General features: G+C 37.8%; 1 protein-coding gene across 8 annotated transcripts in view; it reads left to right on the top strand.

The window, feature by feature from the left end:
* The window catches only part of ARHGAP15 (Rho GTPase activating protein 15), a 706829-nt gene that overhangs the window by 80346 nt on the left and 600522 nt on the right, over nt 1–25961 (top strand). For 7 of the 8 annotated variants that reach the window (XR_011254561.1, XM_069577672.1, XM_069577677.1 and 4 more), the window contains one exon: nt 13497–13565. Coding sequence is in view for 6 of the 8 variants with exons in the window: in XM_069577672.1 (XP_069433773.1) it covers nt 13497–13565 (69 nt within the window). In the remaining 2 variants the exon portion in view is untranslated. Of the gene's footprint in view, nt 1–13496; nt 13588–25961 lie in introns of all 8 variants that reach the window. The other variant, XM_069577669.1, reaches the window with a different exon arrangement.

Genomic DNA, 25961 nt, shown 5'->3' with positions numbered 1-25961 from the left:
ACCTCTTCTTTGACTAGTTCTTTCTTAAGAATATATCTAGGCACATTGTGCTAACTTGAAGGTCAATAAGGAAAACAGAATGAGGGATCTGTCTTTTATGAAAATGTGCTGCCTTTGAGAATATTTTTGGTAGGAAAAAAAATGGCAGATTTTTTCTTATAAACCGTATGTTCTTGCATTTCTGATATCTGGAGTCAGTAGCTTGCCAGAAATATTCCCAATCAAAAGCCAGACTAACCCATGAAGGTGTCCAAAGAAGTCTGTTCTGATTACTGAAGATGTTGAACTAGTCCTGACTTCAAACAGTAGATATTTCCACACTTTAGTGGTATATGACAGCTCTATTCATTCCACAATGTCAAATTCTTTGGTTTAGGCCATTGGGTATTTATGCATTTCTGGCTAGGGAAGCAGAGAAACCTAATTTGATTCTCGAGCCAAAAGTTTTCAGGCCCTGTTCCTTTGGAACTTGGACTGGAGGATTTTGGCACTGTATAAAGACCAGGACAGAGCAAGTAGTCACACATAACTAACTGACTCAACAGAGCATATTCAGGGAGAAAGATCATGCCTACACATTGGATAACCATCCTCCAAGGCAGACTGACAACACCCAGAATTCAATCACCCTTAAATAAACACACAAGGAAAGCAAGCCTTTAACATACCTTCCGGCACTGCTCTCCAATGCTGCCTGATTAGTTTGAGTGCCATAGGCCAGGCTGCAGATGCAACCATTACTGTTGTTCTTACTTATGTCTGTCTGCTGTCTGCTAACAAGCATTCATATGCTTTGGATCATTAAAGTCACAACCTCCTAAGCCAATCTATTCCTCTCCACGGGTTTGTTGTCGATTGGAAAGAGAGATGCTATTTCTGTTTCATTCTCTATTAGGTCCTCCATTCAGGGTTATTTCTGAGGTCTGAATATTATATCTTACACCCTTGCCCCCATTGAGCATATAAATTGTGTTCCCATTAAGCTTGTTCTTTTTGCCTGATTTATTTTGTTTTCTGTTGCATGTGCCTTTTCAATGCAAGGCAAGTGATTTGTGCTGGAGCCGCGACAGACAAAAAGTGGGTAACTTAAGCTATTTCCCGGTGCCATTGCTATCTGTGAGAGATCTGCCGTACTTACACCCTTGCTAAATTTCTTCTGACAGACTCCAGGTGGTCGGGATTTTCACAATCCAACCCATTTCTGTGTTAGAACTTGTCATTTGGGGCTCTGTAGATTCTTCCCTTTCGTCTCCCTGTTGGTAGCAGGTTGAGGGTATTTATATATCTACCTGTAGAAGGCCACATGTGTCCACAGGATTATCAGAGGTAGAGAAACATACAGCTTCTCTTTCAGAGAAGGCGCAGAAGACAGATACTGGAGAGTGAGAGAAAGGGAAAATTGTCACTTGTAGTATTATGCAGGCTGCCCATCTAAACCCATCATTGCCTGGCACCTACACACTAAGGGCAAGGATCCAGCCAACTTGTGAGCGGGCACCGTGCCATTTGAGCAGATGGGCATGGAAGTCGGCAGCCAGTAGACCATGTATGTGCATCAGCGGTGGGTGTTGAGGGCACGATTCCCAGAGGAGAGTGTCCTAACAGCTGTCTGGCCTGAGCCAACATACTTACGACCAAGGAAAAGTGCCATCCTTCAATCCTGCTGAGTTGGATTAACCTTCAGAACTAAATCTGCTTTTTTCGGCAGCAGAAGGTGAGTTTAGGGGTCTATGAAAACCTCAAAGAATAACTGAAGGAAGGAAACTGGAAAGATACAGTTATTAGACATTCACTAAAGATGCCAAGGGTATTCATATGCGTGTTTTAAACATTTGACCAAAAGTCCATTAATTCTTGAAAGAACATCACAGTTATTAAAAGTTCTGCCTCCTACAATGCTTTTACAAGTGATCTTTCCACACAGGCAGAGCATTTATAGTGAGTTAGATAGTACATTCCCGTCTTTGCACTACGAAATAATGATGTACAAGGAAAGGTGTCAAAAGACTATAGAAATCTGACTGTGGGTAAATGTCTTTGTCAAACTTTACATATCATAGATCAAACTAGATATTGCATAGATTACAGTTTTTCAAAGAAGAGAATTTCTTCTTTAGTGATTGAACATATACCTGAAAAAAAAGTAAGAAGGCAACTTCATAATTCAACTTAAGCTCTTCTAGGCAATGAAAGAGACTTATATTTGAGACTGTAAATAAAGCCTGATTCTAATTTGTTGAGAATTTCCAGATAGTTAAATATCATGAAATTAGATATAGGTCGTTTCTGCCCAGCATGGCCAAATGGTGATTTGACATTTGTTTCAGTTAGCTAAAAATTGGTAGGCCATTTTAATAATTTAGACTCTCAATAATTGTTTCTTATTTTTCTTTGTTTTGAGGTGTTTGTGAGATAGTTCTCTTGGTATCGTTTTATACTGTCTTGAATCTATTTAAATGATAAATTATGACTTGTAATTGTGGAGAAAATAGCAATTTGGTCCAAATGTTCTACATACCCATCTATATTTTCTTAATCTACTGTCTAAATTCTTTCCTTTTGTTTACACCAACAGAGGAAATACCTCTGTTATGAAGAATAAAAGAGACAAATAAATTATTTTACCAGCTAACTTTCTATCTGGCTCTAAAGAATTATCTAATGATTTAGATCTAATACCATTAGACCTAATACCATTAGTAGTATTATGAGTGAGATAAGATGTCTTTGTGTCTATTTGGCCTGAATTTGCTCATTATATCAATTTAGAAATCCATGACTAAGTATATCTTTGTTGTTGTTCAGTTGCTAAGTAGTGCCCAACTCATTGTGTTCTCACAGACTGCAATATGCTGGGCTCCTCTGTCCTCAACTCTCTCCTGGAGTTTGCTCAAATTCATGTCCATTGTGTTAGCTATCTAACCATCTCACCCGCATCTCTGCATCTCCTGCATCAGCAGGCAGATTCTTTACCACTGTGCCACCAGAGAGGCCCTGGCTTAGTATAGATGAAACTATAAAGTAAAAAAAGAAAGTAAACTAAAAATGAAGATAGACATAAGAACCATTCATTGAAGAAAATATAGAAAATTTTATTACCCAGATAACTCTGTGTTTCTTGTTTCTGGTAGTTTTTGTCTTACAAGCATATTTGAAGGCTAAAATTATGGAGCGTCCAAGTTCCATATGAATGCTATTTTTAGAGAGAAATATTCTATTGATGGTGAATGCTATTACTGGAGAGAAATATTCTATTGATGGTGAATGCTACGTTGCTTCAGTCATGTCTGACTTTCTGTGACCATATGGACTGTAGCCCTCCAGGTTCCTCTGTCCATGGGCTTTTCCAGGGAAGCATACTGGAGTGGGTTGCCATGCCCTCCCCCAGGGGATCCTCCCTACCCAGGGATTGAACCTGTATCTCTTTCATCTCCCTTATTGGCAGGCAGGTTCTTTACCACTACTATTGATAGTATGCAAAAAGAAATGAGAAAACTGAATTAATAGTATTTAACAATAAACAAGGAAATACATGTAATATATAGTTCATTTATAATTAAACAGGAAGGTAAAAGGCAGTTTGATTTTCTTCTTGGTGGTATACACATGTTTGTGACTAACTAAAGGAGAGAAAATATAAAGGAGTAAGAATTATTCCAGCAAACACTTACCTTTGGCTTTCTGAGAAGAATATGTGGCTGAAGCTGAGTTTCACTAAACCAGACTTATCCCAGGATTGACAGATTGGTGAGAGCTTCAGGTGGCGCAGATGCTGACTAAAGAATATTCAAGAAACGGAAAAAAAAATCCTGATAAACTTTAGTACATCTTGCAAATGTTTCTGAATCATCTTTCTTTCATTTTCTTTTACAGGGGATAAAAGAGATAAGATTGTCAGACTTCTAACTGAAAATCAGTTGAGTTCAGTCGCTCAGTCGTGTCTGACTCTTTGTGACCCCGTGGACTGTAGCACACCAGGCCTCCCTGTTCATCAACATCTCCCAAAGTTCATTCAAACTCATTTCCAATGAGTCGGTGATGTCATCCAATCATCTCATCCTCTGTCGTCCACTTCTTCTCCCACCTTCAATCCTTCCCAGTATCAGGGTCTTTTCCAGTGAGTCAGTACTTAGCATCAGGTGGCCAAAGTATTGGAGTTTCAGCTTTAGCATCAGTCCTTCAGATGAATATTCAGGACTGATTTCTTTAGGATGGACTGTTTGGATCTCCTTTTAGTCCAAGGGACTCTCAAGAGTCTTCTCCAACACCACAGTTCAAAAGCATCAATTCTTCGGTGCTCAGCTTTCTTCGAAGTCCAACTCTCACATCCATACATGACTATAGGAAAAACCATAGCCTTGACTAAATGGAGCTTTGTTGGCAAAGTAAAGTCTCTGCTTTTTAATATGTTGTCTAGGTTGGTCATAACTTTTCTTCTAAGGAGTAAGTGTCTTTTTAATTTCATGGCTGCAGTCACCATCTGCAGTGATTTTGGAGCCCCAACAAAAAATAAAGTCTGCCACTGTTTCCACTTTTCCCCATCTATTTGCCATGAAGTGATGGGACCAGGTGCCATAATCTTAGTTTTCTAAATGTTGAGCTTTAAGCCAACTTCTTCACTCTGCTCTTTCACTTTCATAAAGAGTCTCTTTAGTTCTTCTTCACTTTCTGCCATAAGGGTGGTGTCATCCACATATCTGAGGTTATTGATATTTCTCCTGGCAAACTTGATTCCAGCTTGTGCTTCCTCCAGCCCAGCATTTCTCATGATGTACTCTGCATATAAGTTAAATAAGCAAAGTGATAATATACAGCCTTTACATACTCTTTTTCCTATTTGGAACCAGTTTGTTGTTCCATGTCTAGTACTAACTGTTGCCTCCTGGCCTGCATACAGATTTCTCAAAAGGCAGGTAAGGTGATCTGGTGGTCCCATCTCTTTCAGAATTTTTCACAGTTTGTGGTGATCCACACAGTCAAAGGCTTTGGCATAGTCAATAAAGCAGAAATAAATGTTTTTCTAGAACTCTCCTGCTTTTTTGATGATCCAGCAGATGTTGGCAATTTGATCTCTGGTTTCTCTGCCTTGTCTAAAACCAGCTTGTACATCTGGAAGTTCATGGTTCATGTATTGTTGAAGACTGACTTGGAGAATTTTGATCATTACTTTACTAGCATGTGAGATGAGTGCAATTGTGCGATAGTTTGAGCATTCTTTGGCATTGCCTTTCTTTGGGATTGGAATGAAAACTAACCTTTTCCAGTCCTGTGGCCACTGCTGAGTTTTCCAAATTTGCTGACATATTGAGTGTAGCACTTTCACAGCATCTTCTTTTAAGATTTAAAATAGCTCAACTGGAATTCCATCACCTCTACTAGCTTTGTTCATAGTGATGCTTCCTCATGCCCACTTGACTTCACATTCCAGGATGTCCGGCTCTAGGTGACTGACAATATACAACCAAAAAAGACTTATGGAAAAATAGAAAAAGAAAGGCATTTATGTATGCCTACTATGGTAATTGAATGATATTGTGGGCAGATGGAAGAAGAGAACCAAATTGTCAAACAATATACTGTGGTACATTAATAACATTAAAACAGAAGATTTGGTTTTTCTACAGTATATTTTATTACGTCTCATGAGGACTATGAAAGATACATTTAGTAAGGGTAGAATAATTATGAGGCATGGACAAATTTTACATGTGCCTACAAATATTTGTAAAGTTAGATGATAAGGTAATGTTCTGATAGCTTAAGTGCCTCTTTTTTTCAAAAGCAATTACCTACCACATATATATGACTGAACACATATAGCCATCACTTGTGTTGACATTTATTATCTCTAAACAATTCAGTTGCCGTAAGTACAGGAAATACTGACTACCTTTCCACATAAACCCACACACACACAAAAAGTGTCACTAACTTTCCTTAGTTTCTGATTATAGTAGCTTTAGGAAAAAGATTTTGGTGAAACATATGAAGATTTCAACATAAAACTTGGGATATACCAAAAAAATAAAAAGAAGGAAAACTTTTGAGAAACTGTGAAGATAAAAACTAAACTTAACCACAAATTTATTTCTGTTTTTCATCCAAGTATCCAGGGAGGTTGCTAATGGGAGGTATGCCTCAGAAAATGTACATGTCTGTGAAAACATTGGAACAAACTAATGCTTTTATTCAAGTGATTTTATTTCAATTCTAAGCCACAAGCTATAAACTTTCATCAGAAATGGTAATCTATTTAAAATCAGAGCTATGTGGAATGTTTCATGTTTATGTATAACTTTCATAGTAGACCCTCCTACACAAGGAAAATAATATGCTCAAATTCTGTTATTTTTATAGTTTGTGTAATATATCAAGTACTAGTCCCACCTATCAGCTTCATATTTTTAAAATAGATTTTAGAAAAAGGAAGGGAAGAACAAAATGAAAACACTGAAAAAGTGACTTTTTAATTCTTCTGGTTGGAGGAAAAGATAGCTCAAAAACTTAATTATAATGCATATTCTAATAAGAACAAAAAGAAATTTAAAGGAAAATATGCATTGCACATCTTGAGTACTTTATGTTGCTACTTTGCATTACAGAATTAGAAAGTGGAGTACCTGGGGAGGTTAGAGGAGTGTAAGTAGAGAGAGTGGTGGGTGGTGATAAAGAAGGAAAAACTCATAGACTTGATCTAAAAGAATTTCAGTGATATATTAACTTAATATTGAGCTCAAAAAAATCCAAGTCAAAAGATATTTGTTTTTCAAATTTTTTCAACGGTAGCCCCAAATCATTTCTATTTACTGGAAAAATAAATCAATAGGAAGATGGCATCACTGAAAAAAGATGAGGTCTGCTGTTTTTCCTCCTCAAAAGAAGGGTTGCCATCCGCACAACTACTATTTATTATGAAAGCTTAGTTTATTGTGATGCAGAATACCATGATAGCAAAAACAGTTTATGACATAACCGTGTCACCTCGAAAGAAACTGTTAAGTAACATTCTTTAATAAATAGGCCAGAGAAGTATGGAAATTTTAAGGTTTCTTTCTGCTTAAAAGCTAGAAGTGAATTGAGAAGTAGCAATTCATAAAAGTCTCAAATGGGAATTGTAAAATCATATTGAAACAAATATGTCATAATTTAAGAGTATAAGAACAAGCCAAAAAAATCAGGGTAGAACACAAATATATGATGGGTATACATACATGTTCATTTATGTTTAAAAGGAAGATCTGTATATGATTTAAGATATTTGGAAACAAAAAAGAAAGCAGACACACATGAAAAAGAATCATATTTTCAGGCTTCTTCGGAAAAAATACTTCTGTAATTCACAGATAAAATAATATATTAAAAATTTTGTATCAAGCTACTGCTAATATTTTGACTGTTATTTAGGTTTAACAAATTCAGTCATTAGCAATTCTTGCAAAAATGAAAAGGACCTAAGATTAAACAATGGAGCCTAACCTTGCCAGCATTCTGAAACTTATCCAAAAGCAATTTTCAAAACAAGATATAGGGTTTTTTGTTGTCAGGTACTTTTAAAAGCTCTGATATTCTGGAAAAAAAAGTTAGGATTGTCCAAAATAAAGTATGTGCTTTATTTGCAACACTAGTAAGATATTTTTTCGTAATGTCAACAAGCAAGTACATTTTAAGCACTCATTATTAGATACTACTGGCATATGACTGTACTAAACATGAAATGTTTGTTGGCTAAAATGAATGGCTCATAAAAACATCTGTGGAAAATAATAAAAATTATGTATTTATGGCTTCCCCAGTGACTCAGCAGTAAGGAATTCGACTGCAATGCAGGAAATGCAGGTTCGATTCCTGAATTGGGAGTATCCCCTGGAGATGACTTTTCCCTGGTGGCTCAGACAGTAAAGCGTCTGCCTACAATGTGGGAGACCTGGGTTCGACCCCTGGGTCAGGAAGATCCCCTGGAGAAGGAAAGGCAACCCACTCCAGTACTCTTGCCTGGAAAATCCCATGGACAGAGGAGCCTGGTAGGCTACAGGCTGTGGGGTCGCAAAGAGTTGGACACGACTGAGCAACTTCACTTTCACTTTCTTTCCTGGAGATGAGCATGGCAACCCACTCCAGTTTTCTTGGTCGGAGAATCCAATGAACAGTGGAGTCTGTCATGCTACAGTCCGTAGAGTCACAAAGAGTCGGATATGACTAAAGCAACTGAGTATGCACGGACACGTGTATGTGTGTGTATCTGAATCACTTTGCTGTAGAGCAGATAAGCAGAAAAACGTAACATGGTAAATAATCTACATTTCACTACAAAAAGTCTAATGTTTTAAGTGGTAATTTTTCTTAAGAGGTCATCCCTTAAAATTTTAAAAAATTAACATACTATTACATTAAGAAATTATTAATAAATAATTCTGTAAACTGTAAGATTTTCTGTTGTTTATGCTATGACTTAGGAGAATCCTGTTTTTTCCCTTCAAACTTACCTCATGAGAATGTGATTGACCTCAAATTTCCTTTACAATTATTATTTCAATTGTGTATGCCACAGAAAGACAGTTCTTTTGAAACATTCTAAGTTTTTCAGATATCCATACAAGACAACTGAGCAATTTTGGATCAAGAATTTCCTAAATCATAAGTCTCCGTCAGCATAATCTGATTTGGCATAATAGCATATTTCTGTACCTAATACTTAACTGAGAAAGACATTAAACCAAAAGACAGGTGATGAAAGTTTTCTTTTCTTCCATATCTTTGTAACTTGGTTGAATATGATAGATTGGCTAGCTTATTGATTTAGGAATGATCAGCAATATTACTTCCCCCCAAGGAATATTAACATGTTTCCTAACAGATTCAAAATCTGATTTCTAGCTTCCTGCGTAAACGTGTACAAATTTATAGGTTTAGGTCTCCTCAAATTTCTACCTTACGAATATCCACTTATGCACACAGGGGATCTCTGTAGTTCCCCCAAAATTTAGTTACTGTTTTTATACATAAACATTTATATTGCTGGAAAAAAGTAAAGTGCAATAACTAAGGGCTGAAGTCCACATGAAATATCACCTATGCTTTCACTAGCTGTGGATTTTCAAAGTTCCCTAAAAGGTCTGTGTTTATCTTTTTAAAATATATGTCTCTGATCTCTTAATTCTGCAGAATAATTATTTTAGTATATTCAAAAACACTTTTAACAATGCCTAGCAAATAATAGGTACTTAACAAATGTTGGCAGGCAGTATTGTATCATATCTCAAGTTGAATTCTTGTTTACCATGGAACCAAACCATGGAACCAAAGGTTTCCCTCAAAGGTGGTATGTGCTCAGTAACTGGTCATTTCTGATCAAATTTCTTTCTATTAAAATTTGTTCCCCAAGCTTCAGTCATTCACTAATTGTGTTTGTGGGTTTTTTTTTTCCACATTTCATTTACTTAAATAAGAAGACTTCTATCCCAGAATTCTCCCACCATTGTAAGTTGAGTATAGGACATGAATACTAAATTCCCAGTATAATGAGTAATAATTAAAAGTACTAAATTATAAACATATAGTCACATAAAATAAACTCCTAGTTCTTTAAGAGGCTTAAATCTCAAGCTCTATGTATATATATTTACATACATCCTCCTGTTGAAAAGCTGAAGCATCAAAGAATAACAAATATGAAGTTTTGGTTCTAGGATTTCTCCTGTTAACTGCTATTCTGTTCACAGTTTTCTTATGCAGAAGATCTTTCATTTCAACACTAACTAACCATCAATTATGGTTATCTTACTTAGGGTAATGCTAACAAATATAAAATTATCTAAAATATATCATGGCTCCACAAAATGGAAGTTTATTCCTCACTATTTAAAAGTTCAAAGGACATTTCCTACCTGAACTTTCTGTTCTCGCTACAACTTTTCTCTTAATATAAAATTATTCCAAAATAAAGTTTACTAAATAAGAGAGACTGAGTTTTCCTGAACTATGCTGGGTTTTCTTGACCTGGTGATTCAGCATTCTCCCATCTTGCATTTTTATTCTCCCATAAACATCGGTCAATGTTTATTCCCAGCTAGTACCCCAAGAAAGAGAGTGTGGTGAGGGGGGGGCACTCACTGATCAATAGCCTTGAAAGCGAAGTGGTTCTCATTGTTTCTACTCATTTGTTTTTGGTCTAAACTACTCACATGGACACTCAGCTGTAAGGGAAGCTGAGTAATGCAGTCTGGAAATGTGCCCTGGAAGAAGAGGACAGAATCTTCCAGATTCTTCCTCCATCCATATATCAATTTCCACCTGTCTTCCAACACTTAGGAATAAACTCACACACCTCCTCAAAGGAGACAACCAAAAGCCTCATTTAGTTACTGCCTTAAACTCCAATTCTAGAATCTCTGGTGGTAAACAGCTTTCTGTATCAGGTCCACATTTTCACCAGTGGATTAAGAGTGTCAAACTAGAAAAATAAGCTCTCCATCCTGTTTTCTCCATCATATCTAACAGACAATGTTAGGGCAAGAAATTGATACCTGAAAATAAGCAAAAAACAAAAATCCTCTCATTTATAAAGGAAAGAATGGTAAACAACTACCAGTCACCGGATGCAAGTGATGATTAGCCCTCCTGGTCAGGTCCTGTGAGACCAGTCCAGGCAGTAGCAACAGTTACTGGCTCTTCTTTCTAGAATTTCCCATACCATTGTTCTCCAGGGTTTCTGGCTGGGCTTTCTGGAGTCTCTTCCTTCTCCATCATCCTTCATGGACACCACATCTGAAGAAGACATAGAAGAGAATGGCCTCCTTGAAGGCTGTACTGCCTTCATAATTGCTTTTGTGGAGCAAATATGGAAATCAGGGATTGAATAGAATCACATGGTCTTTATATCAGGCTCTTTGTTTCTTTGGGAATACAATTCCCTCAAAATCTTACCAGACCACCTTCCCTGCCTCCTGCGAAACCTGTATGCAGGGCAAGAAACAACAGAACCGGACATGGAACAGCAGACTGTTTCCAAATTGGGAAAGGAGTACGTCAAGGCTGTATATCATCACCCTGCTTATTTAACTTATATGCAGAGGACATCATGCAAAATTCCAAGCTGAATGAAGCACAAGCTGGAATAAAGATTGCCAGGAGAAATATCAATAACTTCAGATATGCAGATGACACCACCCTTATGGCAGAAAGCAAAGAAGAACTAAAGAACCTCTTGATGAAGGTGAAAGAGGAGAGTGAAAAAGCTGGCTTAAAGCTCAACATCCAGAAAACTAAGATCATGGCATCCAGTCCCATCACTTCATGGAAAATGGATGGGGAAACAGTGGAAACAGTGACAGACTTTATTCTCTTTGGCTCCAAAATCACTGCCTATGGTGACTGCAGCCATGAAATGAAAAGATGCTTGCTCCTTGGAAGAAAGCCATCATCAACCTAAACAATATATTGAAAAGTAGAAACATTACTTTGCTGACAGAAATCTGTATAGTCAAAGCTATGCTTTTTCTAGTAGTCATGTAAAGATGTGAGAGTTGGGCCATAAAGAACTGATGCTTTCGAACTGTGGTATTGGAGAAGACTCTTGAAACTCCCTTGGACTGCAAAGAGATCAAACCAGTCAATCCTAAAGGAAATCAATCATGAATATTCATGGAAGGAATGATGCTGAAGCTGAAGCTCCAATACTTTAGTCACCTGTTGTGAGGAGCTGACTCGTTAGAAAAGACACTGATGCTGGGAAAGATTGAATGCAGGACGAGAAGGGGTGGTCAGAGGACGAGATGGTTGGATGGCATCACTGATTCAATGGACATGAGTTTGAGCAAGCTCCAGGAGATGGTGAAGGACAGGGAAGCCTGGCGTTCTGCAGTTCTGGGGTTACAGAGTCTCACATGACTGAGCGACTGAACAACAACTCCACCACAATCTTAGCTGGCACTGAATTGATCTTTTCAGTCTGTTTTATGTGCTGGTAAACAGAGCCAAAATCATCCAAAATTATTTTCTAGATATAATGCCTAATTTAAAGATTCCTTACTCTCATGTCTCTCTCTCTTTCTCTTCAATTTCTGTCTGTTTCTTTCTCTTCCTACTGATTTGCCCTACCACCGTCTCTTCTTTATGCAAAGTACTGGAAAATCCCTTTATAGTGAAATCATACTATTAATGAGAGCTTTTATTTAAAATTTAAAATATGATTTTTAATTATAAATTCCTTTTTTTTTTACTATAGAATCTGTCTATGATACTTCTTCAGGAGAAAAGATAAGGCATTTAAAGAAAATTTGTTCTGAAAACACTTACTGTGTTTTGTATATTTATATATATATATATATATGGATAATGGTGGAAGACATGGACATTAATAGCACATTAACTCTGAAGAAGCTAAGTTTATAAACACACAGCATAAATACAAATTTTTCAATATTAAGTATTTTGTCCCAGTTACTTCTACAGCATTGCAGATCCCTCTGAAACATAGAGGTGTAAAACAGTTATTATTATTTTTTTTTTTTTTGGCTGATGGAATCTGGTCAAAAATTCAGATAAAGCACAATAGGAGTAGCTACTGCAGGGTTTGATATCTCTACTGAGAAGGCCTGAAAGCTGTGGGGATTCAATGCCTAGAAGAAGGAATCATGAAGGTATTTTTTGTTCACTTGGTCAGTGGCTGATATTGGCTGTCTGCTGGAAACTCACCTAGTCTGTCAGCTAGAAAACTGGTCTCTCTGAATGGGCCAATTTGGGATTCCTCTCAACATGGTGACTTTTTGTTTTTCTTTTTTAACAAAAAACAGCAAATGTATTATTCAGTATCCAGTATCACACCGCGACACCACCTAGAGACCTCACCTTCCCTCCTTACCTGTCCCCAAGGGTACACCCTAAATGGAAAAAATAAAAGTAAACCCAGACCTCAGCTCCTCCTCTGGAAGAAAGGGTGTTGGCCTTGGGAGCCCCTTTCTGCAGGTCCCAGCAGGCAGGAGAGCAGATCCTTCCTATGCCCAGAGAACTGGGCTCCAGCCTTCAACAACAGAAAGAACATTCAAACAGGAGCACAGCCGTTTCTGCAGAGGAGGATGATTTGGGAGGGTTCCGAGAGAACAAGCGAGGAGTGAGTGGTATTTTTATACTCTAATATTTGGAGTCATATATGTCACTTCTGCCATGTATTCTGGTTAAAGCATGTATAAAGGTCCACCCAAGTTCAAAATGAAACAGCATACACCCCACCATTTGATAGGAAGGATATCAAGGTCAAAGGGTAAGGAGACCACATGGAATATGAGATATCATTACAGCCAGCCATCTTTGAGTACACCTTTTATCCAAATTAGTTAATGTCCAAAACATTTAGTTGCTATTTAAATTTACTTTATTCACCTTTTGAATGAATTTGAATATGCTGATTTTCATGTCCACTGTTATAAAATTATGCTCTTTTATTTAAAGCTTTTTAATATAAATTTTATAATTGTTATCAAATATCACCATTTTTTCAGATATCCCGGCACAGAAGAAATCATTCACAGCATGTCTTGAAAGATGTCATTCCTCCATTGGAACAATTGGTAAGTGTTTCACTTCATTACTGTATTATTTTTCTACTGTCAACAAAATAAATTACCTCAGAACTCAGCAACTTAGGACAGCATATACCTCACGTTCCGTTCGGTCTGAAATTTGGGCATAAGCTAGCAGGGTCCTGTGGCTCGGAGTCTTTCAAAAGTTTTCCCTCAAAGTTTAAGCTAAAATTGTGGTAGCATCTGAAGGCTTAAATGGGGAAGAATCTGTTTTGAAGCTCGAGCACACGGCTGTTGGCATGATTCATTCCTTCGAGGCCTTTGGCCAGAGGCTTCTCTTCCTTCCTTGCCACTTGCGTGTTTGCTTTCTTCTTAAAAGCACGCCAGCTTAGAAAGCAAGAGAATCTGTTGCGTGCGCTCCGTCACTTCAGTCACGTCTGACTCTTTGTGACCCCCACGGGCAACAGCCTACCAGGCTCTTCTGTCCAGGAGATTTTCCTAGCAAGAATATTAGAGTGCGTTGCCATGCTGCCCTCCAGGAGATCTTTCTGATGCAGAGATTGAACCCAAGTCTCCTGCCTTGCAGGCAGATTCTCTACCACTTGAGCCTCAGGGAAGCACCAGAGAGTCTGTTAGTAAGGTGAAAAAGAATCTTTTGCAACCTAATCATAGAAGTGATATCCCATCAGTTTTGCTACATTATCTTGGACACTAAATTCAGTCTATACTTGAGGAGGGGTTACAGAGGAGTGTGAGTAACAGGTGGTAGTGGTGATTTAGTTGCTAGGTTGTGTCCCACTCTTTCTGACACTATGGACTGCAGACTGCCAGGCTCCTCTGTCCATGGTTTCACAGGCAAGAATACTGGAGTGGGTTGCCATTTCCTTCTCCAGTGAAGTAAAGGTTCAGTTCGGTTCGGTTCAGTTCAGTTCAGTCGCTCAGTCGTGTCCGACTCTTTGCGACCCCAAGAATGACAGCACGCCAGGCCTCCCTGTCCATCACCAACTCCCAGAGTTCACTCAGACTCACGAGTCAGTGATGCCATCCAGCCATCTCATCCTCTGTCGTCCCCTTCTTCTCCTGCCCCCAATTCCTCCCAGCATCAGAGTCATTTCCAATGAGTCAACTCTTCACATGAGGTGGCCAAAGTACTGGAGTTTCAGCTTTCACATCATTCCCTCCAAAGAAATCCCAGGGCTGATCTCCTTCAGAGTGGACTAGTTGGATCTCCATGTAGTACAAGGGACTCTCAAGAGTCTTCTCCAACACCACACTTCAAAAGCATCAATTCTTCGGTTCTCAGCCTTCTTCACAGTCCAACTCTCACATCCATACATGACTACTGGAAAAACCATAGCCTTGACTAGACGGACTTTAGTCGACAAAGTAATGTCTCTGCTTTTGAATATGCTATCTAGGTTGGTCATAACTTTTCTTCCAAGGAGTAAGTGTCTTTTAATTTCATGGCTGCAGTCACCATCTGCAGTGATTTTGGAGCCCAAAAAGTAAAGTTTGACACTGTTTCCACTGTTTCCCCTTCTATTTCCCATGAAGTGATGGGACCAGATGCCATGATCTTCGTTTTCTGAATGTTGAGCTTTAAGCCAACTTCTTCACTCTCCACTTTCACTTTCATCAAGAGGCCTTTTAGTTCCTCTTCACTTTCTGCCATAAGGGTGGTGTCATCTGCATATCTGAGGTTATTCATATTTCTCCCACCAATCTTGATTCTAGCTGTGTTTCTTCCAGTCCAGCGTTTCTCATGATGTACTCTGCATATAAGTTAAATAAGCAGGATGACAATATACAGCCTTGACGTACTCCTTTTCCTATGTGGCACCAGTCTGTTGTTCCATGTCCAGTTCTAACTGTTGCTTCCTGACCTGCATACAGATTTCTCAGAGGCAGGTCAGGTGGTCTGGTATTCCCATCTCTTTCAGAATTTTCCACAGTTTAATGTGATCCACACAGTCAAAGGCTTTGGCATAGTCAATAAAGCAGAAATAGATGTTTTTCTGGAACTCTCTTGCTTTTTTGATGATCCAGCGGATGTTGGCAATTTGATCTCTGGTTCCTCTGCCTTTTCAAAAACCAGCTTGAACATCAGGGAGTTCACAGTTCACATATTGCTGAAGCCTGGCTTGGAGAATTTTGAGCATTACTTCACTAGCATGTGAGATGAATGCAATTGTGCGGTAGTTTGAGCATTCTTTAGCATTGCCTTTCTTAGGGACTGGAATGAAAACTGACCTTTTCCAGTCCTGTGGCCACTGCTGAGTTTTCCAAATTTGCTGGCATACTGAGTGCAGCACTTTCACAGCATCATCTTTCAGGATTTGAAACAGCTCAACTGGAATTCCATCACCTCCACTAGCTTTGTTTGTAGTGATGCTTTCTAAGGCCCGCTTGACTTCACATTCCAGGATGTCTGGCACTAGATGAGTGATCACATCATCATGATTATCCGGGTCATGAAGATCTATTTTGTACAGTTCTTCTGCGTATTCTTGTCATCTCTTCTTAATATCTTCTGCTTCTGTTAGGTCCAAACCATTTCTGTCCTTTATCGAGCCCATCTTTGCATGTAATGTTCCCTTGGTATCTCTAATTTTCTTGAAGAGAACTCTAGTCTTTCCCATTCTGTTCTTTTCCTCTATTTCTTTGCATTGATCTCTGAAGAAGGCTTTCTTATCTCTTCTTGCTATTCTTTGGAACTCTGCATTCAGATGCTTATATGTTTCCTTTTCTCCTTTGCTTTTCACCTCTCTTCTTTTCACAGCTATTTGTAAGGCCTCCCCAGACAGCCATTTTACTTTTTTGCATTTCTTTTCCATGGGGATGGTCTTGATCCCTGTCTCCTGTACAATGTCATGAACCTCATTCCATAGTTCATCAGGCACTCTGCTTATCAGATCTAGGCCCTTAAATCTATTTCTCACTTCCACTGTATAATCATAAGGGATTTGATTTAGGTCATACCTGAATGGTCTAGCGGTTTCCCCTGCTTTCTTCAATTTCAGTCTAAATTTGGTAATAAGGAGTTCATGATCTGAGCCACAGTCAGCTCCTCGTCTTGTTTTTGTTGACTGTATCGAGCTTCTCCGTCTTTTGCTGCAGAGAATATAATCAATCTGATTTCGGTGTTGACCATCTGGTGATGTCCATGTGTAGAGTCTTCTCTTGTGTTGTTGGAAGAGGGTGTTTGCTATGACCAGTGCATTTTCTTGGCAAAACTCTATTAGTGTTTGCCCTGCTTCATTCCACATTCCAAGGCCAAATTTGCCTGTTACCCCAGGTGTTTCTTGACTTCCTACTTTTGCATTCCAGTCCCCTGTAATGAAAAGGACATCTTTTTGGGGTGTTAGTTCTAAAAGGTCTTGTAGGTGTTCATAGAACCATTCAACTTCAGCTTCTTCAGCATTACTGGTTGGGGCATAGACTTGGATAACTGTGATTTTGAATGGTTTGCCTTGGAAACAGAAATCACTCTGTCGTTTTTGAGATCACATCCAAGTACTGCATTTCAGACTCTTTTGTTGACCATCATGGCTACTCCATTTCTTCTGAGGAATTCCTGCCTGCAGTAGTAGATATAATGGTCATCTGAGTTAAATTCACCCATTCCAGTCCATTTTAGTTCACTGATTCCTAGAATGTCGACGTTCACTCTTACCATCTCTTGTTTGACCACTTCCAATTTGCCTTGATTCATGGACCTGACATTGGTTATCAGGCACTTACTGAGGATTTTGACATTTTTAAGGAAAAATTAATCCTTTATCTGTAGATTCCAAGACTGAGAGCAAGTTTTTTTTTTAATCTTCTTGTTTATTGTTGTATCCTAATGACAATTAAGAGTGCCTCAAACATCCTACAAAACATAAAAAAATGAAGTAGATATAAATAACTTAGAGATATCTTAGAGATATCTTCAGTTCAGTTCAATTCAGTTGCTCAGTCGTGTCTGACTCTTTGCGACCTCATGAACCACAGCACGCCAGGCCTCCCTGTCCATCACCAACTTCCAGAGACCACTCAAACCTATGTCCATTGAGTCGGTGATGCCATCCAGCCATCTTATCCTCTGTAGTCCTCTTCTTCTCCTGCCCTCAATCTTTCTTCTCATCAGGTGGCCAAAGTATTGGAGTTTCAGCTTCAAATCAGTTCTTCCAATGAATACCCAGGACCGATCTCCTTTAGGATGGATTGGTTGGAGCTCCTTGCAGTCCAAGGGACTCTCAAGAGTCTTCTCCAACACCACAGTTCAAAAGCATCAATTCTTAGTGCTCAGCTTTCTTTATAGTCCAACCCTCCATCTATACATGACCACTGGAAAAACCACAGCTTTGACTAGATGGACCTTTGTTGACGAGTAATGTCTCTGCTTTTTAATATGCTAAGTTGGTCATAACTTTTCTTCCAAGGAGCAAGCGTCTTTTAATTTCATGGCTGTAGTCACCATCTGCAGTGATTTTGGAGCCCAGAAAAATAAAGTCAGCCACTGTTTTCACTGTTACCCATCATGGGGTCGCATTACTTCATTAGCCATGAAGTAATGGGACCGGATGTCATGATCTTAGTTTTCTGAATGTTGAGCTTTATTTTTAATATAAATTTATTTATTCTAATTGGAGGTTAATTACTTTACAATATTGTATTAGTTTTGCCATACATCAACATGAGTCGGCCACAGGTATACACGTGTTCCCCATCCTGAACACCCCTCTCTCCTCCCTCCCTGTACCATCCCTCTGGGTCGTCCCAGTGCACCAGCCCCAAACATCCAGTATCATGCATCGAACCTGGACTGGCGATTCGTTTCATATATGATATTATACATGTTTCAGTGCCATTCTCCCAAATCATCCCACCCTCTCCCTCTCCCACAGAGTCCAAAAGACTATTCTATACATCTGTGTCTCTTTTGCTGTCTCATATACAGGGTTATCATTACCATCTTTCTAAATTCCAAAAATATATGCATTAGTATACTGTATTGGTGTTTTTCTTTCTGGCTTACTTGAATGTTAAGCTTTAAGTCAACTTTTTTACTCTCCTCTTTCACTTTCATCAAGATGCTCTTTAGTTCTTCTTCACTTTCTGCCATAAGGGTGGTGTCGTCTGCATATCTGAGGTTATTGATATTTCTCCCGGCAATCTTGATTCCAGCTTGTGCTTCTCCAGCCCAGCGTTTCTCATGATGTACTCTACATATAAGTTAAATAAGCAGGGTGACAATATACAGCCTTGATGTACTCCTTACAAACACATAAACACAAACTTTTTGATATGTAACTTTCTTTTTATTAATGATCTCCTTTTTGATAAATACAATGCCCCCTTTCTCCTTGCTTATTCTTCTTGTACTTCGTATTAGTCAACATGCTTCCAGTTTAAAATGATTTTTTTTCTTGGCGCAGTTCTATGATTTCTTCACTTGGCATGTTTTAGGTCACTTATGTCCACTCTACTAATTGCTTCGTTATTCTGTTTTACTTCAGAATAAAAAATTCTTTAAATTATTTTCTACCTTAATGTCCCTAATTTCTCCCCTCCTTTTACTTCTTGCAGCAACTCCATTTAGGCATTTATCCCAACCACTCACCTCTTAACAAGGTCATCTGTTACTTTCATGTTACTAAGGTTCGTACCAACATGGGCACATGTTGGTAAAGTTTGGGTTTTCTCCTTAGAACATCTATCTCAGAATTTAATCCAATTAATAACTTTTTGGAAACATTTTCCTCACACGACTACCAGGAAACTGCTGTCTTTTGGATATCCAAATAATTAAGTGGCCACTAACTTTCCATCTCCTTTGCTGGTTCTCATTCATCTTGGAGATCAACTCTAAACTTTTCTTCCTTCTGTCTACATTTATTCACTAAGAAATCTCATTTCAATGTTGTTGTTTCATATACTGTGTTACACTAACCACTTCTAATATTCAGTCTTCAGGATTGCCCTTGTCATTGCCCTAAACTACAATACTGTACATTGTGGCATTTTCATTTATATGTCTATATCTCAAATTTAACATCCAAAAGTAATTCTGATTTCCCTCCAGACCTGCTTCTCACAGTCTTTTCCATTTCACAGGTTGTAACTCCATTCTTCTAGGTCCTACAGTCAAAACTGTTAGTCATCGTTGACTTTTGTTTATTTCATTACATAAACTAAAACACCAAAGAACCCCATTTGCTTTGTATTTAAAATCCACCTAGAATCATTTCACTTTCTCCCACCTTTATGCTATGTCATTCATCTCCTAGTTTATTGTGTATGCTTTAGTTACTCGGTTATGTCCGACTCTTTGAGACCCCATGAACTGTAGCCCACCAAGCTTCTCTATCCATGGAATTTTCCAGGCAAGAGTACTGGAGTGGGTTGCCATTTCCTTCTCCAAGGGATTTTCCCAACCCACGGATCGAACCTCAGCCTCCTGCATTGCTGGCAGATTCTTTACTGCCTGAGCTACCAGAGAAGACTTTGGGCTTCCCTGGTGGCTCATATGGTAACGTTTATTATAACGCCTTCCTAATAGGTGTATCTACTTTCACTCTTGCTTTCTATTTTTTTTTAATTTTTGATACAACAGCTAGCGTGAGATTGTTAAAATGTAAGTTAGTTGATGTCACGCTTTGGCTCAAATACCTCTCTGATTTCCAGTGTCTCCAGAGTAAAACCTGAAAGAGATGAAGTTACTTTCCAGCTTCTACAGGACCCAGACATCTCTGTGCTTCATCCTTTCCTCTCTTCTCCTGACACTCTGCTCCAGCCAAGATGACCTCTTTACTTTTTCCTTAGGGCCATTTCACCTGCTCTTTGTTCTGTCTGGTACAGAATAGTTCATTTGGCACCCAGAAATTTGTAAGCCTTGTTCCTTCCTTTTCACTGCGTCTCTATTCAAATATCACTTTTTAAAATAGCTCTTCTCTAGTCTCCCCTAAATACAAATGAACGAATTAAGACAACCACCATTTCTGTCCACACTCCTTTTCTCTTACCCTAATTTATTTTTCTCCATACAACTTATCACCATATGGCATACTCTGCATTTTCTTTTTGTTTGTCATCTCCTTAGAGTGTTCTGTGGGAGCAGGCCTGTTGTTTAGATCTTGATTCCCATGATTATAATAACTGTAAGAACGTAATAAAATTTCAGTAAATGTGTGTTAACTGAATGCACAAATGAGATAGTTATGAGATAAATGAGATAGTTAATGACTTTTTTTTTTTTACTTCCAGGCTTATAATACACCGATGCATACTTGTGTATTTTCTCTTCATTATCTCATCATATATCTTGAAATGTTACTTAGTCATTTGTTCTAGTATATCTTAGGGTCACTCTAGATGTGAAATATTTCAAGTTGAACCCATCATCACCTTCTTCTCAAATTCACTTCTATTTCCATTGACCCTACCATTATTTTTTATACTTACTTAAAAGAACAAGTTACCTCTTTTTAATAGAAATTTTTGTTCACATTTAATTTTAATTTTTTTTAGTTTATATTGGAGTGTAGTTGATTAACAATGTTGTATTAGCTTCAAGTGTATAGCAAAATGATTCAGGTATATCTATATATTCTTTTTCAAATTATTTTTCCATTTAGGTTACTGCAGAACATTAATCAGCATTCCCTGTACTATATATATAGAAGGTCCTTGTTAGTTATCTAGTTTATATATAGTAGTGTGTACATGGGGCTTCCCAGATGGTGCTAGTGGTAAAGAACCCTCCTGGCAATGCAGGAGATGTAAGAGACTGGGTTCCATCCCTGGGTCAGGAAGATCCCCTGGAGAAGTGCACGGCAACCTATTCCAGTATTCTAGCCTAGATGATCCTATGGACAGAGGCTATACAGTCCCTAGGGTTGTAAAGAATCGAACACGACTGAGGCGATTTAGCACACACACAGAGTGTACATGTTAATCCCAAATTCCTAATCTACCATATCCCTGTTTGTAGTGAACATTTATCTAGGCTGAGAACACATTTTCTCTGGATCCTTTATTTACTCTATGCCCCTTCATGTAAGTCAACATTTTCTGAAGTGTTTTCTCCAGAGTGGGTATGATGTTCTCACCTTTTTTCCATATGTGCAGGCACGTGTTCCCCAGGCCTTTCAGTGCTCTGGCCTCACCCCGCTGTATTCCACCACACCTCTCCCACTGATTCTGCAGTAATTCCACACCAGCCTTCTTTAAATAGAAGCTTCATTATTTCATTCTCCTAGTCACAACTTGCAGCAGCTTCCTATTTTCTATAGCATCAAGTCTATAGACTTTCTCACAGCCCTGATTTACCTTATTTATTATCTACTGCCAAATACATACCCTCAAGCCAGCAATAGTAACATGATTAAGACATGACTCTTACCCTGAAAGAGCTCGGATTTTCTGTAACAATTATAGTTCCTTCATCTCAACACTCTTTTGTGTTGTCCACTCTTATTTCATGGGTAATAGACTTGTTCCATGGCTAGACTATAAATGCTTTTTAGTTAGGGGTCATGACTTGTATTTTCTTTATTATATCATATTTCCCCTTACATTGTTTCTGGCACTAGTGTTTGTTTGTAAAAGACACACATGTCAATTGGTTTAATAAGATAGTAAAGATTTATTAAAATAATATCATTGATTTCAGAGATTAATACATATATGACTGCTAATCATAGTGAAAGGCATATTTTTAAATTTAATTAGATATAACAATATCTTGTTTTCAAAATTGACCACTTAGGTTTCAACTTAGAGAACATTTTCCCTGGAAAGTATTTCTTTGATTCCTCAACTTTGAATCAGGTAGCCCTTCTTGATTCTGCCTTTCTGAGGCAGCTTTCCCTGCCTCTATCTCTAAACTGACTCTATCTCTGATCACATTGAAATTGCCTGTTTCCTTTTATATCTCTCTTACTGCACTGTAAGGTATTTGAGGGGAGAGCTATGCTTCACTTACTGTTTTATTATTAAAACTTCATGGAAGGCCTGGCACAGTATAGCTGTACAGTGAATAGAAAAGTAATGGTGTTTCTTTTGTATACATTTGCCTTACAGAACAAATAAAGTGCATATAAATAAAATGCTTTATTTTAAGTATAGCACATGCAAATGTCTCTCTGAAGTGTTTGATGAAACATGGCAAAAGTTAAACTGAAAATGAAGCTATATGAGTGTGTGTATGTAATATAAATATGTATGAAATTATATGTAATTTTATATGTGCGAATATATATGAGATTATATTTGAAAAATGCCATAAACTTTCAAATTTTTGTATGATATGTGTATTAATTATGAATTTAAAAATAAAATTATGATTATTACTTAAATTTAACCAATAACTAATGGTACACTTTTGCTATGCCTATATATAAAGCATGGGCTAATATTGAAAGAATTAAAATACTCCAGAAAGTTTTCTTAATGTACCTTCCTAACTTCAAGGTTATTTGTTGGTTTGTTGGCTGGTAGTTATATGCCTTGACTCTGCAGCCTCAATTCTCAATAAATTAAACTTATTTTTAAAAGATCTCAAGTTATGGATAATGTAACTAAGAAAAAATATATCTATATGCTTAATACACTATACTAGATCAGATAAACTTGGAAAAGTGGCATTGGGAACTACTGCTAGATAAAAGGAAAAAAAAACAGTAGTTTGTTGATCTCTTTAGCTTTCAGTGTCTGTAAATCTCTTTCCCTGCATTCCTATTCAATCTCTCTGTTTACACACACACACACACACACACACACACACAAGCTCTAAAAACTCTATTGGAACTACCAACTAATCTACTTTCTATGCCTGCATTGGGGTTCCCTGCATCCTTTCTATGAGTACTTATTAAGCTCTCGTTCTCCCTTGTGAACAGAGGTTAGATTCAATTTTTATTCATCAGTCTCTACTTGAATTAAATTGCTTACTTAATGTTATTTTAAAGATAGAAATGTTTACCTTTTCCCTACAAGTCTTGACTTATGAACTACTCCATTATGATAGACAGAAAATAATCACCAATTCCTTCTAACAAAAAGTTTGTATTGATTTTTAATTATCCATTACTGTTTACATCAAAACTTGAATTATTTTTCCAGAACCTATAAAGCTGCTTTTATATTTGCCTAATAAAACTGTATACTTATTTTTAACCTAGATTCAAATATTTTTTCCACAGTCTGACATGTCCCTTCCTTCCGTCTCTACATCTCTCTTTCTTTCCCCAACCCTGCCTCAGGGTTGCTTCTGTAGTCATCCGTAAGTTCTTGCAGTGGCTTTCCTCGCCAATACCTACCAGGATGAGCTACCATATATAAAACAACATGTACCAAAACACTTTAGAAAACAGTAACCTCCTTTAAGTAGATGTTATTACTCATTATTTTTACCATCTGGGTCTTTGAGCTTATTTATATCCCACATTTTGTGCTAAAAATCTCATTTCCTTTATCTCTCATATTTAGAAATTCTTGGAACATTATCCAGCAATCATGAGAGCCTTTGGCTTTAAGCCTAACTGACCAAAAGTATCCCATTCCACCCACTCTTTTTGGAGGAAAATAATTCACTTTCTGAGAGTGGAGTCTGCTATGGTGGATGATCCCCTAGATGCTGTCACCCTTCAGTAACCATAATTTACCACTTAACTTCCCCTTTAAAAAAGAAGTTGCAATCAACATGTTTAAACAGCAACATGATGCATTTCTTTTGAATACTGGAAAAAATATATTCCTAGTTGGAGCCTAAAATCTCAGGGTACAAACTACCCAGTTCACTGACAGCTGACGTCACTTATGCCACTTGGTATGCAAATCCATATGCTATCAATGCAAGAGACTAAATTATTTTCTGAGAAGCTGTGTTGTTTCTTAACCAGCTCTGTAAAACAGTCAAGATTTTAAACATGAAACGTCAAATGTACTAATATGTGTTTGTTTCCTGATCTTGTATATTTCTCATTATAACTCTTTGTGAGACCTAATTATTTTCAGGGCATTTCCCCTTTTTCCTTTAATGAAATAGTCAAGAAAAATAACCCTGTTTATAGCATGTTAAATCTTTATCATCTTTATGTTTATCAAAAGTGTATAAGGCATGTCTGGGGATAACCCTGCAGGAGTCAAAAGCCTGTGGCAGGTTTTAGAGAATCATCTGCTGCCTCCTGAGCTGGAAGGATTTGCAGGCCAGAGCTCAGGAAGTTGCCATGGCTTGAGGGCAAAGCAGGCTTTTGCAGATAAACCTTAAGTCACAGATTCTACCTTTTGGAGCCAGATATCATTTTGTGGATTAATTAATACTTGTGAGGGCTTTAAGGATGAAAGACATTGTAAGCATACAACATTTCTTATGTTAAAACAAAGGACAGCCTCTTGGGGGGGAATCATTCTATTGATTAGGCTGTGCTTTCCTTAAATTGCAAAAAAAAAACTACCAAAAGCTCTTTAATCTTTCAAAATTCTACTCTGTTAAGATAAAAATTAGGTTTTTGGAAAAAGCACTCTCCCATATCTTCAAGATGGTAGTATATTAATAATGCTATATAATTTAAGAACCCTTATACAAACCATCTCCAAGTTTTCATTGCTTTATGTGCCCTTCCTCTACTCAAACAAGAGTGTTTTTTATTTTTTTATTTATTTTCATTTACAAAATGTTATCAGCATATAGATTTTACAGTGTTGTGTAGGAGTGTGTTAACTCCAGTATTGGTTGAGGCCATCCCTGTGCTAGGTTTGGGTGTGATATGATACGCTAAATAGTCATGTCCTTTTCTGGAGGGCCTGTCAGTCCAGGGGGGAAGAGAAATATTAAACAAATAAAGAAAATCATAATTCTATAAATGTAAATTACACAACATACTATGACAGCAGACAAACAAGTTTCTATGAGAGAGGGAGAGCCTACTTTGGATTAAGTATTTATAAAAGCACGATTTGAAAGAGCCATTTAAATTGAGATTTACAGGGTGAATAAAGTTTGTTAAGCAAATAACTGGAAGGATGCTGCAAACAGAAGGACTAGCAAGTACAGAGGTCTGGAAGTCAGAACAAAGTTGTTATCTTGGAAAAACTGCATGAATGCTGCACTGACTAGAAAAGAAAGAAAGTGAAGTCGCTCAGTTATGTCTGACTCTTTGCGACCCTATGGACTATAGCCTACCAGGCTCCTCCGTCCATGGGATTTTCCAGGCAAGAATACTGGAGTGGGTTGCCATTTCCTTCTCCAGGAGATCTTCCTGACCCAGCTGTTGAACCCGGGTCTCCCGCATTGTAGGCAGATGCTTTACCGTTTGAGCCACCAGGGAAGTGGTAGGCTGACTAGGAATATAAATCTGGAAATGTGGGTAGAGGGAGACAGTTCTCAGATAATGGTAAGGAGTTCAGAAGCCATTAAAATACAAAAACAGATTACAGTAACTTTTCCCATCAAGGCCT

The sequence above is a fragment of the Ovis canadensis genome, chromosome 2 (assembly GCF_042477335.2).
Source record: "Ovis canadensis isolate MfBH-ARS-UI-01 breed Bighorn chromosome 2, ARS-UI_OviCan_v2, whole genome shotgun sequence".
In the NCBI taxonomy this organism is placed as follows: Eukaryota; Metazoa; Chordata; class Mammalia; order Artiodactyla; family Bovidae; genus Ovis; species Ovis canadensis.
Note: the sequence above shows the minus strand (reverse complement) of the source record. Positions and strands in the feature narration are given on the sequence as shown.